This window comes from Nyctereutes procyonoides, unplaced genomic scaffold (genome assembly GCF_905146905.1).
Source record: "Nyctereutes procyonoides isolate TBG_1078 unplaced genomic scaffold, NYPRO_anot_genome, whole genome shotgun sequence".
In the NCBI taxonomy this organism is placed as follows: Eukaryota; Metazoa; Chordata; class Mammalia; order Carnivora; family Canidae; genus Nyctereutes; species Nyctereutes procyonoides.
The window spans coordinates 60,088,669-60,102,039 of NW_026575126.1; the positions used below are offsets into that span (position 1 = coordinate 60,088,669).

The following is a 13,371-nucleotide window of genomic DNA, read 5'->3' on the forward strand; positions in this document are numbered from 1 at the left end:
AAGGACGCCGGGCCAAAGGGGGCGGAACCCCCAACGAAGTAGCCCCGCCCCCCAATCCTCACTGCCGGGGCAGGGAGATGGGCAGCCACCGAGCCAGAGTGCGCGCGCGCTCCGCCACGCGGACCCTGGATGGGAGGAGGTGGACATAAGGGCTAGGCTTGGAGGGGGAGGAGCTCAGCACGCAGTCCGACAACTGGCGGTGGAGAGGACTGCGGCGCATGCGTTCGCCCCTCCTTAGCGCTGAGCCCGAGCTTGTTGCTAGGGGAAGCTTTGAGGGGGCGCCAGTGGAAGGAAAGAAGCAGCCGTGATCTGCGCCTGCGTATAGGTAGCGGTTGGGAGGAGCCAGGGAAGGAGGCTTGCTGGGCGTGGAAAAGGCGGGAAAACGGACTCCTCTGGTTAGTAACCATACTGCCAGGACGTGGCCTCCCAAGTTCGAAGAATCTTTGCTGGGAAAACTCAATCCGTCAAACCCCTTCAGGAAGCAGGCCTCTCACAATTGCATGACCTAACCAAGGTCACACAGCATTTATGTCAAAGCATTCCCATGACCATACCCACCTGATTCTCTCAACTAGTTGAAACTATCGATTTTATTTCATAGAAGAAAACAAGACATAAAGTGGCAGTTCTGTGATCAAAATCAGGTGTTTTCCAAAGGTAAGTCACAATAGAGGACATAGCTGCAGCAATCCACGCCCTAGCCAGCCTGTATCCCAAACTTAAGTGTCAACAAGCAAAAGTCACCCAAACCTGTTTACCCTGAAATTCCCACTTCAACCCAATCCCCAATAAACACCCTGGGCAACATTGGGCAAAAAAAGACTTTTATTCCCCCCACATTCCAGCTCTTCATGTTTTGTAACATCTCTTCCAACTCAGAACAAAGGCTGGAGAAAAAGATTCACACCTGGAGAAAAAGATGAAAAACCAGGGCAGATGAGAGAACCCTTGGGGGAAGCTCTGGGATGGCTGAAAACAGTGAGGAAGGAGCAGAGGAAATGGCAACTACAGATCGGTCCAAGTGCTTATTGGGACTGGGTGAGTGGCTTTAGGACCCCAGGATCCACCAGGAGCCAGAGAGCTTTCCTTTCCCAGTCTACTCAGATCTAAGAAAGGCAAAGAGGATTCCACCATCTCCTATCCAGGTTGGTGGAGCCTAGCCCTGAAGAAAATAAGCAACGTTGATCTTGAGTGGCCAGTTCCTCTGGTCAGAGCCCTTCCCTGGGCTTGGGGTATCTCCATTTCTCCCATGGCTATCTCCGAGGGCCCAGCAACCAGTTGTTGAAGCTGAGAACAGTTTAAGAATTGGGTGATAACAGATAACTCTCAAATTATATGATGTCCACCTGACAGAGTGAGACTTTTTTAGAGAAATTTTTTTTCCCTTAACGACCAGACAAATGAACTAGTTAGCCAATATGTTCCCTGCCCACTGCTACCTTTTTGTGTTCCTCCAAAGATCCTGTTAGCAAAATCACTTTTTTCTAAATGTAATGAAGGCTGATGGAAAAGATAAAGCATGTAAAATTCTTGGGCACTGGGACACGTGGGTGGCTCAGTGGTTGAGAGTCTGTCTTCAGCTCAGGGCATCATCCCGGGATCCAGAATCGAGTCCCACATCGGGCTCCCTGTGAGGAGCCTGCTTCTCCCTCTGCCTGTGTCTCTGCCTCTCTGTGTGTCTGTCTCTCATGAATAGATATATAAATCTTTAAAAAATAAAAAATAAAATGCTTGGGCACATACTATGTGCCTAGCAAATGGGCATCATCAATCCTTTTGCACTGTCCAGGATGAGTTTTACAAAATTTGCATCATAAAACTGGGTATCAGAATTTCAGGGCAAAAGCAAGGTAAGCATAAGTCATATTCAGGATGCATCATCAAATCTGAACTCTCTTAACTCACCACTGTTGCCAAAAAGCTTGGATGTGAACTACAGGTATGGATGAATCTTAAAATCAGAATGCTAACCAAAAGAAGTCAGTCACAAAAGAATATGTATATTCCATCTACATAAAGTTCAAAAATAAGTAAAACCAAACCATAGTGTTTAGGAATGACTCTTCTCACAGGTATACTTGCCACCCCCACTCCATCTCCTACTCCCACAGGACTGGAGCAAAGAACCTTACCTGAGAACAAGATGGGAACTAGGCCAGTGCCCTCAGAGCCGGGTTCTAGACCAGTGGGACTCCCGGCGTGGGTGGAAGCACACAGCAGTGAAACAGCAGAGAAGGCCACAGAAGAAAAGCAGGAAGGAGCCCAAAACAAGCAGTCTGGAGCCACACAAAGCCAACTCCTCCTAAGGATGACCAAAGGGGGGTAAAGAGGAATAAATGAGAGAGAGGGACGGTAGAGAATCTTCTCCTAAGGAGACACCTTATCCTAGGGCCATAGAGAGAAGCCCCTATTGGGGGAGAGGGCTCTCTACAGCCAGGGAACCAAAGGGAAAATCTAATTTCTATATAAGGTAACTGTCTTGATGGTATACGAACTGCTTTCTTGTCCAACCACTGAAGTGAATCCCCATAAAGTCTCCATGAGATAGGAAAGTTCCCTACTATCCTATGCTCAAGCAGGGCCAGGTCTGGACACCAGTATTTTCTCTGATTCTAAGCTCCTAAGTGATGCTCCTTGCCAGGCTCTTTGGTAACGTGTAGGCAAGTACACAGCAGCCTCCTAACTGGTCTGTCTCCTGCACTCAGGCAGGCTCTCCCCACTCCCCTATGGCCTACAGCATCAAGTCGTAGTGTTTTAGCCTCACAATCAGGCCCCTGCATCTCTTCTGTCTCTTCCCTTCAGCCATTCCTAAGGCCCTCATCATGGAGTGCCCTCAAAGACTGAACACTTTTCAACTTCTAGGCCTGTGTGCTCATGCTGGTCCTTTTGCCTGGAATGTATTTCTTCTTCCAAACGCCCTCTATCGCATTCTCTGCCCACATCTTCGTCCTCTTCAAGGGTCACCCTGAAAGGGCAGATAAAGCCTGGGAAGGCATAGGCAGTCAGAAGGCATAGGTTGCAATCCTTGGTCTGCCACTTAACCAGTTGTGTGGCCTTGGGCAATTCACTCCCTCTTTCTAAGCCTCTTTCCTCATCTGTAAAATGGGATAATAACAGCTACCTCAAAAGGCTATTTTAAGATCAAATGAGATAATGAACCTGAAAGCACTTTGTACATTATAAACTACTGTACACAATTCCCTTTCATAAATGCTACCTTCTCTGTGAAGCGCTCTCCATAAATGTTCAAGTTAGGGTTAATTGCTCCTTACTCTGTGTTTGAATAACACTTTGCTCACATCTCTATGATAGCGATTAGCCCATTCTGCCTCTTATTACGCTTCTGCATTCCTTTAAAGTGGAAATCGTATTTTATTCTGTTTAAAGACAATCATTAATAGTAATAACTGTCACTCATCCGATCTCTATTACGTAGCAGGCATTGTACCGGGCACCTGACATTCATTCTCATTCATCTTTATTTGTTGGCATCATGAGGTAGTATTATGTTTTCCATTTTACAGATGAGGAAGCTGAGGCTCAGAGAGGCTCTGATGCTTGCTCAAGGTCATACAGCAAGCTGAGGCAGAATTATAGAGCCTGTGCCTTTTCTACTAGGTAAAACTGCCCCCAGAAGCCTTCGGGACAGAGCATTCAGCATGGCAGTCATGAAACCCCAACAACCCAGGCTCTTACCGAGGTGAGCAACTTGGTGAGCACAAGGCCTTCGTGGCTCCAGACCCTGACACACTCCTCACCCATCCTATGACTCAAGGTGGCATTTCCTGCTCCCTCCTCTGAGCAGGATATGGGTGGCTGGCTGGAGGGCAGGATTCCTGGAGCAGCACTAAAATACATGCAGGTTCCTGGGGTCCTTTCTGTGGTCACCTTGGCAGTAATGAGGACCAGCTCTCCTGCAGAAGATCCTATAAGAGACATAGGAGAGGTGGTGGAAGAAGATGGAGGTTGGGGTGGAAGCCATCCATTTTCAGACTTCCATTCATTCCTAAGGCTTCCTTCAGTAACAGCCGGGTTGGCATTGAGTCTGTTCAATAAAGTACTCTCTATACCATCATTGTGTCGTTGAGAAAGGACAATAACTGTGTACCAATATAAACAAAAAGTGAATTATGTTTGCTTACAATCAATACAACAATCATGCCAATACTCACAAAGTTGCAGTGAAATGGGGTGCAGATACACATTGCCAACGTCAGTCTGTATAAACTAGTCTGTCCTTTTTAAGAAAGCAGTTCCCTGCTAGGTGCCAAAATCCATGAAAAGGTTCACACTCCATTTCAAATTAGCAGGGAAAGGATGGGAAGCCTACTCAGTCAATGGCCTTGGGACAATTTCCATTTGGGAAAAAAAAAAGTTAGACTCATCTCACACTATAAAATAAAGTCCAGATGTGTTAGAGATCTATACAAACAAAATAAACAGAACAAAACCCAAAGAAAATACAGAAGAATATTTTCTAAGTTTAAAGTGGGGAAGGCCTTCCTAGAAAAGACACAAGACCTAAAAGCTTGAGTAAAGGACAATAACAATAAACTTAACTTTTTAATAGTTGAAGGCTTCTCTATGATGAAAGATAATTTAAAAAGTGGGGCACCTGAGTGGCTCAGTCAGTTAAGTGTCTGCCTTTGGCTCAGATCATGAACCTGGAGTCCTGGGATGGAGCCCTTCATTGGGCTCCCTGCTCAGTAGGGAGCCTGCTCTCCCTCCCCCTGCCCCCACTCTTGCTCATGATCTCTCTTTCTCTCAAATGGATAAATGAAATCTTAAATAAAAATTTTTTAAAGTAACAGAATAGATGAAAATACCTATATATGTTTTGTAAAGATTTATTTATTTGAGAGGAGAAGGGGCAGTGGGAGAGATTCTTCAAGCAGACTCCTCTCTGAGTGGAGCCCAACATGGGACTTGATTTCACAACCCATGAGATCCTGACTTGAGCTGAAACCAAGGGTCAGATGGTTAACAAACTGAGCCACCCAGGGACCCCAAAATGCCTATATTTAATTAGCAAAAAGGTTTACAATCCGGAACATATAAGGATCTCCTAAAAATCAGGACGACAAAGACAAATAACTTAAAAGACAAATGAGCAAAGGATTTAAATGGGAAATTCACGGAGGCATGAATGGGGCCAATAAACCTATAAGAACATATTCAACCTTACTAATAATCAGAAGAAAGTAATGAAAAACAATCAGGTAATTCCTTTGTTCATTAAGTTGGTAAAAATTAAAAAGACTAATAATAACAGGAGTTGCTGAACATGTGGGGAAATGGGCACTCTCAATGAATGATACCTTTTAGAAGACAATGTGGCTGTATCTGTTGCAATTTTAAATGGATACAGATCCTGACTGAAAAGATGCCCATCAAACTGTAGACACTGCAGGGGTGAGGTGGATTTTTACATGTGTTTTGTATACTTCCATGTGGTCCAAATCCACAACAAACTGAATTTATCTATTTAAAAAAAAGTCCATACCCTTTGACTCAGTAATATCATTTATAGAAACTCATCCTAAGGAAAGGATTCAAAAGAAAAATGAAAACTATACCAAGATGTTTATTGTGACCACAAATAATACCAAAAAATAGGAAGCAACAGAGATGTTTAACACTAGGAAAAGCATTACAAATGACGGCCCAACCACTTAATGGATCACCTTACATCCATTAAAATAATAATGGTCAAGCCAGGCAGTAATAAAAAAAGTAAGTGAAAAAAAAGAAATACAAATTAGTATATAAATCATAAGAACTAAGAAATGTAACTGTAAAATTTTCTAAGAGAAACTCCCCCTTTCTCTACGTTCCCCAGATTGAATCAGTCACCAAGCCCTGTCAATCCACTGCCAATGTCTCTCTGGGATCAGTCCCCTTCTTTCACAGCACTGTCTTAGCTCGGGTTTTCTCATTATCTTTCCATTGCAATCACCTCCTACCTGGTCTTCTTGCTCTGGACACGCTTCCACCAGGCAGTCAGCCCACAGAGTGTGATCTTTTCAAAAGAACAACAACAAAACCCTATTTTCCTGACTAAAATTTTGAGCTTGCCCAATGTACCAGATAAAGTTCAACTACCTGGGCCTGGCATACAAGATCCTCCAGAGGATTCTGTCTGCTTCCTCAAATGCATCTCTTGCACTCAGTCAACACCGCTTCCCCTGCACCAGTCAAACTGAACCCTTTGAAGGTCTCAAACATGCCAGTATGGTCTCCATCGCACGCCTTTGCATATGCTTGTCCTTCTGCCTGGAAGAGTACACTCCGAAATCTTCCTCAAGCCTCATCTCAGGCACTAAATCCTTGGAAAAGCCTATCTTCACTAACCCTGCTTGACAGACTCCTGAGTAATCCCACTGTACCTTGTGTGCTACTTCACACATTGGAAGGTATTTACTTCGGTTCACATCTGTATCCTTGCTAAACTATAAGCAGCTTGAGGTGTCTTAGATATTTCTATATTCCCCATGCTTGGTACACAATAGGTGCTCAATAATTATTACTTAGATGATACAATCATAGGTGGATTATTTTTTATTTTGTCCAGAATAATCTTTGATGGTATTATTCTCTTTCTAACTGTTATGAAAAGGAAAGGGCTTGTTTACAGAAGCAGGACTTGAGAAGCTGAATCCAAAATTCATATGGCAATTAAAGGGGTCTGGAATAATCTAAACAGTTTTTAAAAAGAACAAAGTTTGAGGACTTATATTTTCTGATTTCAAACTTAATACAAAGCTACAGTGATTACAAGTGTGGTGCTACCATGGATAGATACATATGTCAATGGACTAGAACTGAGAGTCCAGAAATAAACCTATATACACATCCATGGTCAACTGATTTTCAATAGGGCGCTGATACTATTAAAAGTTAAAGAACAGTCTTTCCATAAAACATGCTGGGACATGGGGATCCCTGGGTGGCTCAGCAGTTTGGTGCCTGCCTTCGGCCCAGGGCATCATCCTGGAGTACTGGGATCAAGTCCCACGTCGGGCTCCCTGCATGGAGCCTGCTTCTCCCTCTGCCTGTGTCTCTGCCTCTCTCTCTCTGTGTCTCTCATGAATAAATAAATAAAATCTTAAAAAAAAAAAAAAAACATGCTGGGACAACTGGTTAGTCACTTGCAAAAGAATGAAGTTGGACCCCATCCTCACACCATTCACAAAAATTAACTCAAAATGGATCACGGAGCTAAATGTAAGAGTTAAAACTATTAAATTTTAGTAGAAAATATAGGGGAAATCCTCATGAGCCTGAATTAGGCAACCCCTGCTTAATCAAGACACTAAAAGCACAAGCAACTGAAGAAAAAATAAACTGGATTTCATCAAAAGTAAAACTTCTGTGCTTCAAAGAACACCATCAACAAAGTGAAAGGACAACCCGGAGAATTGGAGAAAAAATCCGCATGTCATACATCAGATAGGGGAAAATATAAAGAACTCTTATAACTCAATAATTAAAAAACAAATCATCCAATTTTTTTAAAAGGCAAAACTCTGAATATATATTTCTTCTAAGATAGACAAAGAGGGATGCCTGGGTGGCTCAGCAGTTAAGCGTCTGCCTTCGGCTCTGGGCGTGATCCTGGAATCCCAGGATCAAGTTCCCCATCCGGCTCCCTGCATGGAGCCTGCTTCTCCCTCTGCCTATGTCTCTGCCTCTCTCTCTCTCTCTCTCTCTCTCATAAATAAATAAAATCTTAAAAAAAATAGACAAAGGTCTTATAAGTGCATGAAAAAAAATGCTCAGTATCATGAACTATGCCAATCAGAACCATGGTGAAATACTACTTCCCAATGACTAGGATGGCTAGAATAAAAAAAGCCAGATAATAACAAATGTGGAGAAATTGGAACTCACATAGTGCTGGGGAGAACACAAAATGGTGCAGTCACTTTGGAAAACAGTCTGGCAGTTCCTCAAAAGAGTAAATATAGAGTTACAATATGACCCAGCAATTCCACTTTTAGGTATTTCATTTCCCCCAGGAGAAATGAAAATGTATGATCACACAAAATCTTGTATGTGAATGTTGACAGCAGCATTGTTCGTAATAGTCAAAAAGTAGAAACAATCCAAGTATCAATCAACGTGATGAATGAATAAATAAGATGTGGAATATCCATACAATGAATATTATTCAGCACTAAAAACACAAAGTACTGATTGATATGTGCTATGACATGGACATGCTATACTTGAAAGAAGCCAGCCACAAAAGAGCACATACTATATGAAATGATATGGGTAAAGCTACAGAAAAAGAGAGATAAGTAGTTGCTGGGTCTGGAAGGTTAAGAGGAAAAGGGAAGCAACTGCTAATGGGTACAGGATTTATTTTGAGAGAATGAAAATGGTCTAAAATTGATTGTGGTGATAGTTGCACACTTCTGTGACTATACGAAATTGTACATGTTAAATGTGTGAATTTTATGGTAAAGCTGATGTATATATGTTTACAAAATAAAAAGAATAGGAAAAATTATCTCAAGTCTGTATATATCAGATACCTTCCTTTATTCTCATTTTTTTTATCACAACACGTACACCTGGACATAAGAGGCCCCCCACACACACACGCAATCTCACAAGAGAATCTTAGAATGGTAGTGTCGGAAAGGACCACAGAAGCCGGGGAGTTCCACCTTTCTCTCCTCTCTTTTCATTTCCCCAATTTCAGACAAGGAACCTGAGGCCAAATCTCATACAAGAGTCAATGGCACCCACTGACTCCCTCCCCTCCCCCCATCATTTTCCCAGGAGACTCTAAGCTCTGTGGGAATGGATGATATCTAATTTTTTCTGTATCCTCCATAGCACATAGAGCTGTGCTAAGAGAGCCTGAGAGCAGGCACTCAAAACACTTGCTTAATTGAACAGGGTATGTTTCTTGAATATCCATGAGAAAAAGAAGGTGCCTCTAAGAGGAGAAAGCAGTAGGGATGAAGAGGGATGATAAAGAACATTAAGTCAAATCTACCCCATCTTATCACACCTCCAAGATTAGGTGCTGAAAGAGGAGAGAGAAAACATAGGGAACCCACAGAGTGTCACTATGTTCACTGAAAGTATCTAGTCCTTACTAGAAGTGACGAAGGCCAAAGGATATTCCCAAGGTCACCAGGTTGGGGAGGTCAGAGACAGGGCCCACCCCTGAGTGTTCTGATCCTCAACCCATAGTCCTCCTCGATCTCACCTTTTTTTTAAAATATTTTATTTATTTATTCATGAGAGACACAAAGAGAGAAGCAGAGACATAGGCCAAGGGAGAAGCAGGGTCCCTGTGGGGAGCCTGATGTGGAACTTAATCCCAGGACCCTAGGATCATGATATGAGCCAAAGGCAGCCGTTCTACCACTGAGCCACCTAGGCGCCCTTGATCTCACCTTTCAATCCCATCTGACTACCCAGGACCATGGCTTGGAATGTCTGTGTCTTGTTCCCTTCTGGACCATCTCCAAAGTTCAAAGTGGTCAGTAAGCCCACGACGTGAGGGCCACGCCACTTCCCTGTGACTGTCCCATTCACGGGGCACAGGGTCAGCTGGCCAAAAGATCTCAAGAAAGAGACCCAGTCCTGTGTGCAAAAGAAAAGTGGGACAAACAGTGTATGTTCTCATTCATTTGGGGAATATAAATAATAGTGAAAGGGAATATAAGGGAAGGGAGAAGAAATGTGTGGGAAATATCAGAAAGGGAGACAGAACATAAAGACTCCTAACTCTGGGAAATGAACTAGGGGTGGTGGAAGGGGAGGAGGGCGGGGGATGGGGGTGAATGGGTGATGGGCACTGAGGGGGACACTTGACGGGATGAGCACTGGGTGTTATTCTGTATGTTGGTAAATTGAACACCAATAAAAAAGTAATTTATTAAAAAAAAAAAACAAAAGAAAAGTGGGAGAGAGGTGAGAGATTAGCAGCATGTGCAAGCTTGTATGAAAAGGATGAGGAAAGTACTCACCTGGGGAATGTCAGGGCTGCGCAGGCCAGTTCTGTGAGTAAGGAGGAAGCCGCCGAGGCCTAGGCCTGAAAGGCCAAGAAGCAGCAGGATCAAAGTGGCACAGACCAAAGGCGGATGGTGGGCCAGACAGAGATGCAGGTTGTGCCCTGCCTGGCAGCTGCCCATGGGGAGGAGAGAGGTCCGGGGCTCCACGGAGAGCCTGCTGGAGGACAGGATGGACAAGAGCCTGCCAGTCAGAAGGCACTTACCCATTTTATTCAAAGGGAAGCTAAAGCATTGAAAAGACCAAGAACTTCCCCAAGGCCACACAGCCACTTAATGATAGAGCCAGGACAAGAATCCAAGGCTCTTGACTTCCAGTGTTCATCCCCCTGCACCACTTAATAAATGTTTGCTGCATTTCATTTCTGAAGTAATCAAGGCAGAAGCAAAGCAGAACACACTGTGCTGGAAAAAAGAACCCAGAACTGTCAAGGGGAGAAATTCAGGAAGCAGCTGTTCTGGGGCGAGGGTCTGGCTGAAGAGCGGTGCCATCCAATAGCCTAAACAAAGGAAGTGTCTGATGAGAACTCCACTTTGGAGCAAGACGGTTCAATCTGTATCCTCCTCTGCCACTCACTGGCTATGTTAGAAAAATCAGTTAACCTTTGTGAGCTTAAGGATCTGTGAAAGAACACCAAATAATGAAGACTAAATGTGACAAATAAAGCAGTTTTGCATAGTATTCAGCCATGCAGGAATTCAACAAATGTCCATTTCCTTTCTATTTCACTGTGTCATACTGATCTTTAAAACCAGGTGAAGCAACGCAAAAAATACTGTGGTGGAAACTGAGGTTCTGGGGACTTTCACAGAGTGGCATGGCCAAGGTCTGAAATCCATCTTCTGTTTCCCTTTTCCAAGCGAGAAGCGACAGCCTGATGAAAAGGAACATCTGGAAACCGGGATAAACATATGGGGTGGGGGGAGAAGGAGGGCTTCGGGGAAATGCAGGTGTCACAAATGCCCAGCCCCTGCCCTGCCTCCCGGCCCCGCACGTCTGGAAAGGGGAAGAAAGCACGAAGGGGGAGGGCAGGGCCTGAGTTCAGCGGCTGGTGGTGCCCCTGGGCCTCCCCTCCCCCCCGCAAAGCCCCTCCTGCAGGAACTCAACACCCGCAACATCCCTTCCCGGTTCTGCGGCGTTGGGTCCGCCTGCCGCTCCCTCTCACCGCTCGGAGCCGGGCGGAGGCCGGCGCCCCCCGCGACGTCACGCGTGGAGCAGCGAAGGGGCGGGGTCCGTGCCCCCCCAACCCTTTCCCCACCCACGCGGTGGGGATTCGCATGCGCAGTGTCTACGCGGGCAGCCGCCCGGCCCTTCCCAGACTGGGTGGGGACGTACCAAGAAGGAAGCCAAGGAAGGGGCAACGGAGAAGAAACTACTCCGCAATCGGTGAGCCAAAGGCAGAGAGGCAGAGGAGCTGATTGTAGTAGGGACGGTGTTAGAACTGGAAAGCCTCACTCCGGAGACACTAGGGCATTTCAACGGGAATCGCGTCGCAGGCATTTTTCTGTTGGCTCGTCCCCCTCCCGCGCCAGTCGCACAGCCCAGCCGCGCCCAGGTTCCGGGTAAGAATTTGGGGTCCGCCCGGGGGCGGAACTCCAGCCCTAGGACTTTGGCCTTCCGGACTGTTTGGGTTCCGCTCCCCTCTGCAGGCCTAACGTGTACACCTCACGCTCGGCCGCGGGTTTTGGTGGACTCCTTAATGCCTAGGATCCTGTGGCTGCCAGACTGCTTAGTAGAGACCATCTCATTTCATTTTTGCCCATATTTTAGAGATGAGGACATCGAAGTCCACCTTACCTGAAATAGCAGGACGCATGGAGCCAAGAACCCAGGGTTCAAATCCTAACTTTGTGCCTGCCTCTGCACAAGCCATAACAGTGCTCTTTTGGGGAACTGAGTTTGTTAAACGGGTTCAGCCCACCTACTTCACTGGTTGTATGGGAAGCTTACGAGGCAAAAGTGTGGGAAAACATGGGCCCAGTGTGCACTGAACACAACCGCGCTGGACAAATACTTCTTGAAACAAAACCTCTACTGAGGCTGCGTTAAGACAGGGACCGCGTCATTCCTGTACCACCCCCTCCTGCAAAATGTATAGCCCCAAACCCTTTCACATACGGTAAAATAATCAACAAGGGTGCCAGGACCATTCAATGAGGAAAAGCTAGTTATCTCAGCAAACAGTGTTAGGAAAACAATATTCTCATGTGAAAGAATGAAGTTAAAGCCTTACGTTACACCATATACAAAAGTTAATTCAAAATGCACAAAAGAACTAAATGTAAGCGCTGAATGATAAAACTCAGAAGAAAACGGGAAAGTTTTGGGACATTGGATTTGGAAATGATTTCTTGGGGTATGACACTCAAAGCACAGACAACAAAAGAAAAAAATTAGGTAAGTTGGACTACACCAACTTAAAAATTTTAAATTTAAAATTTTACCAATTTAAAATTCCTGTGCATCAAAGGACATAACAGACTGAAAAGTCAATCCATGGAATGGGAGAAAATATTTGCAAAGCAAAGCTCTGTAAAGAGTAAATAATATATAGAATATATAAAGAACTCTTACAATGTAACACAACAAAATTCCTGGTTAAAAAATAGGCAAAGGACTTGAAGATATTTCTCCAAAGATATACAAATGGCTAATAGGCATACGAAGAGATACTCAACATTACTAATCATAAGGGAAATGCAAATGAAAACCACAATTAGGGGACGCCTGGGTGGCTCAGTGGTTGAGCCTCTGCCTTGGGCTCAGGGTGTGATCTCAGGGTCCGGGATGGAGTCCCTCATCAGCCTCCCTATGAGGAGCCTGCTTCTCCCTCTGTCTGTGTCTCTGCCTCTCTCTCTGTGTCTCTCATGAATAAATAAATAAAATCTTTAAAAAAAAAAAAAACCACACAATTAGATAAAACTCACAGCTATTAGATGGCTACTATTATAAAAAGAAAGAAAAATAAATGTTAACAAGGCCATAGAGAAATTAGAACCCTTTTGCACTGTGGGTCGGTATTTAAAATGACACAACCACCAGGAAAAACAGAACGGTAGCTCTTTAAAAAATTAAATAGAAAAAAAATTAAATAGAATTATGAGGGGCACCTGGCTGGCCCAGTTGGTGTGGTATGTGCAATTCTTGATCTTGGGTTTGAGTTTGAGTCCCATACTGGGTAGAGGTTACTTTTTTAAAAACCATCATTTGGGGCACCTAGTGGCTCAGTCAGTTAAATGTCTGCCTTTGGCTCTGGTCATGATCCTGAGGACTTGGGATTGAGTCCTGCATCGGGCTCCCTCTCATGAGAGACACCGAGAGAGGGGCAGAGACACA

General features: G+C 44.6%; 1 protein-coding gene across 4 annotated transcripts; it reads right to left on the bottom strand.

Annotated features, from left to right (window-relative positions):
- Positions 1-807: 807 nt before the first annotated feature.
- On the bottom strand, positions 808-11,333 carry TMEM219 (transmembrane protein 219). Of its 4 annotated transcripts, none has more exons than XM_055341092.1 (6): positions 11,201-11,333; positions 9,993-10,194; positions 9,417-9,606; positions 3,697-3,926; positions 2,133-2,302; positions 808-907 (listed from the first exon to the last, which is right to left on the bottom strand). In XM_055341092.1, exons 2-5 carry the CDS (start codon positions 10,155-10,157, stop codon positions 2,165-2,167), a joined length of 723 nt encoding a protein of 240 aa, XP_055197067.1. In that variant the 5' UTR covers positions 10,158-10,194; positions 11,201-11,333; the 3' UTR covers positions 808-907; positions 2,133-2,164. The 4 variants fall into 4 exon arrangements, with proteins under 4 accessions (XP_055197067.1, XP_055197068.1, XP_055197065.1 ...); XM_055341093.1 differs by having other exon boundaries at positions 9,993-10,191; positions 11,201-11,327; XM_055341090.1 differs by lacking the exon at positions 11,201-11,333 and having other exon boundaries at positions 9,993-11,180.
- Positions 11,334-13,371: the final 2,038 nt, after the last annotated feature.

Bases quoted from the DNA above. Each gene is read 5' to 3' on its own strand.
- TMEM219 (XM_055341090.1), bottom strand. From the start codon at position 10,244: ATGGGTAAGTGCCTTCTGACTGGCAGGCTCTTGTCCATCCTGTCCTCC. The intron at 9,607-9,992 runs GTGAGTACTTTC...TTTTGCACACAG, and splicing joins GCAGCCCTGACATTCCCCAG to GACTGGGTCTCTTTCTTGAG. The intron at 2,303-3,696 runs GTAAGAGCCTGG...GGTCATCCTTAG, and splicing joins TCACCAAGTTGCTCACCTCG to GAGGAGTTGGCTTTGTGTGG.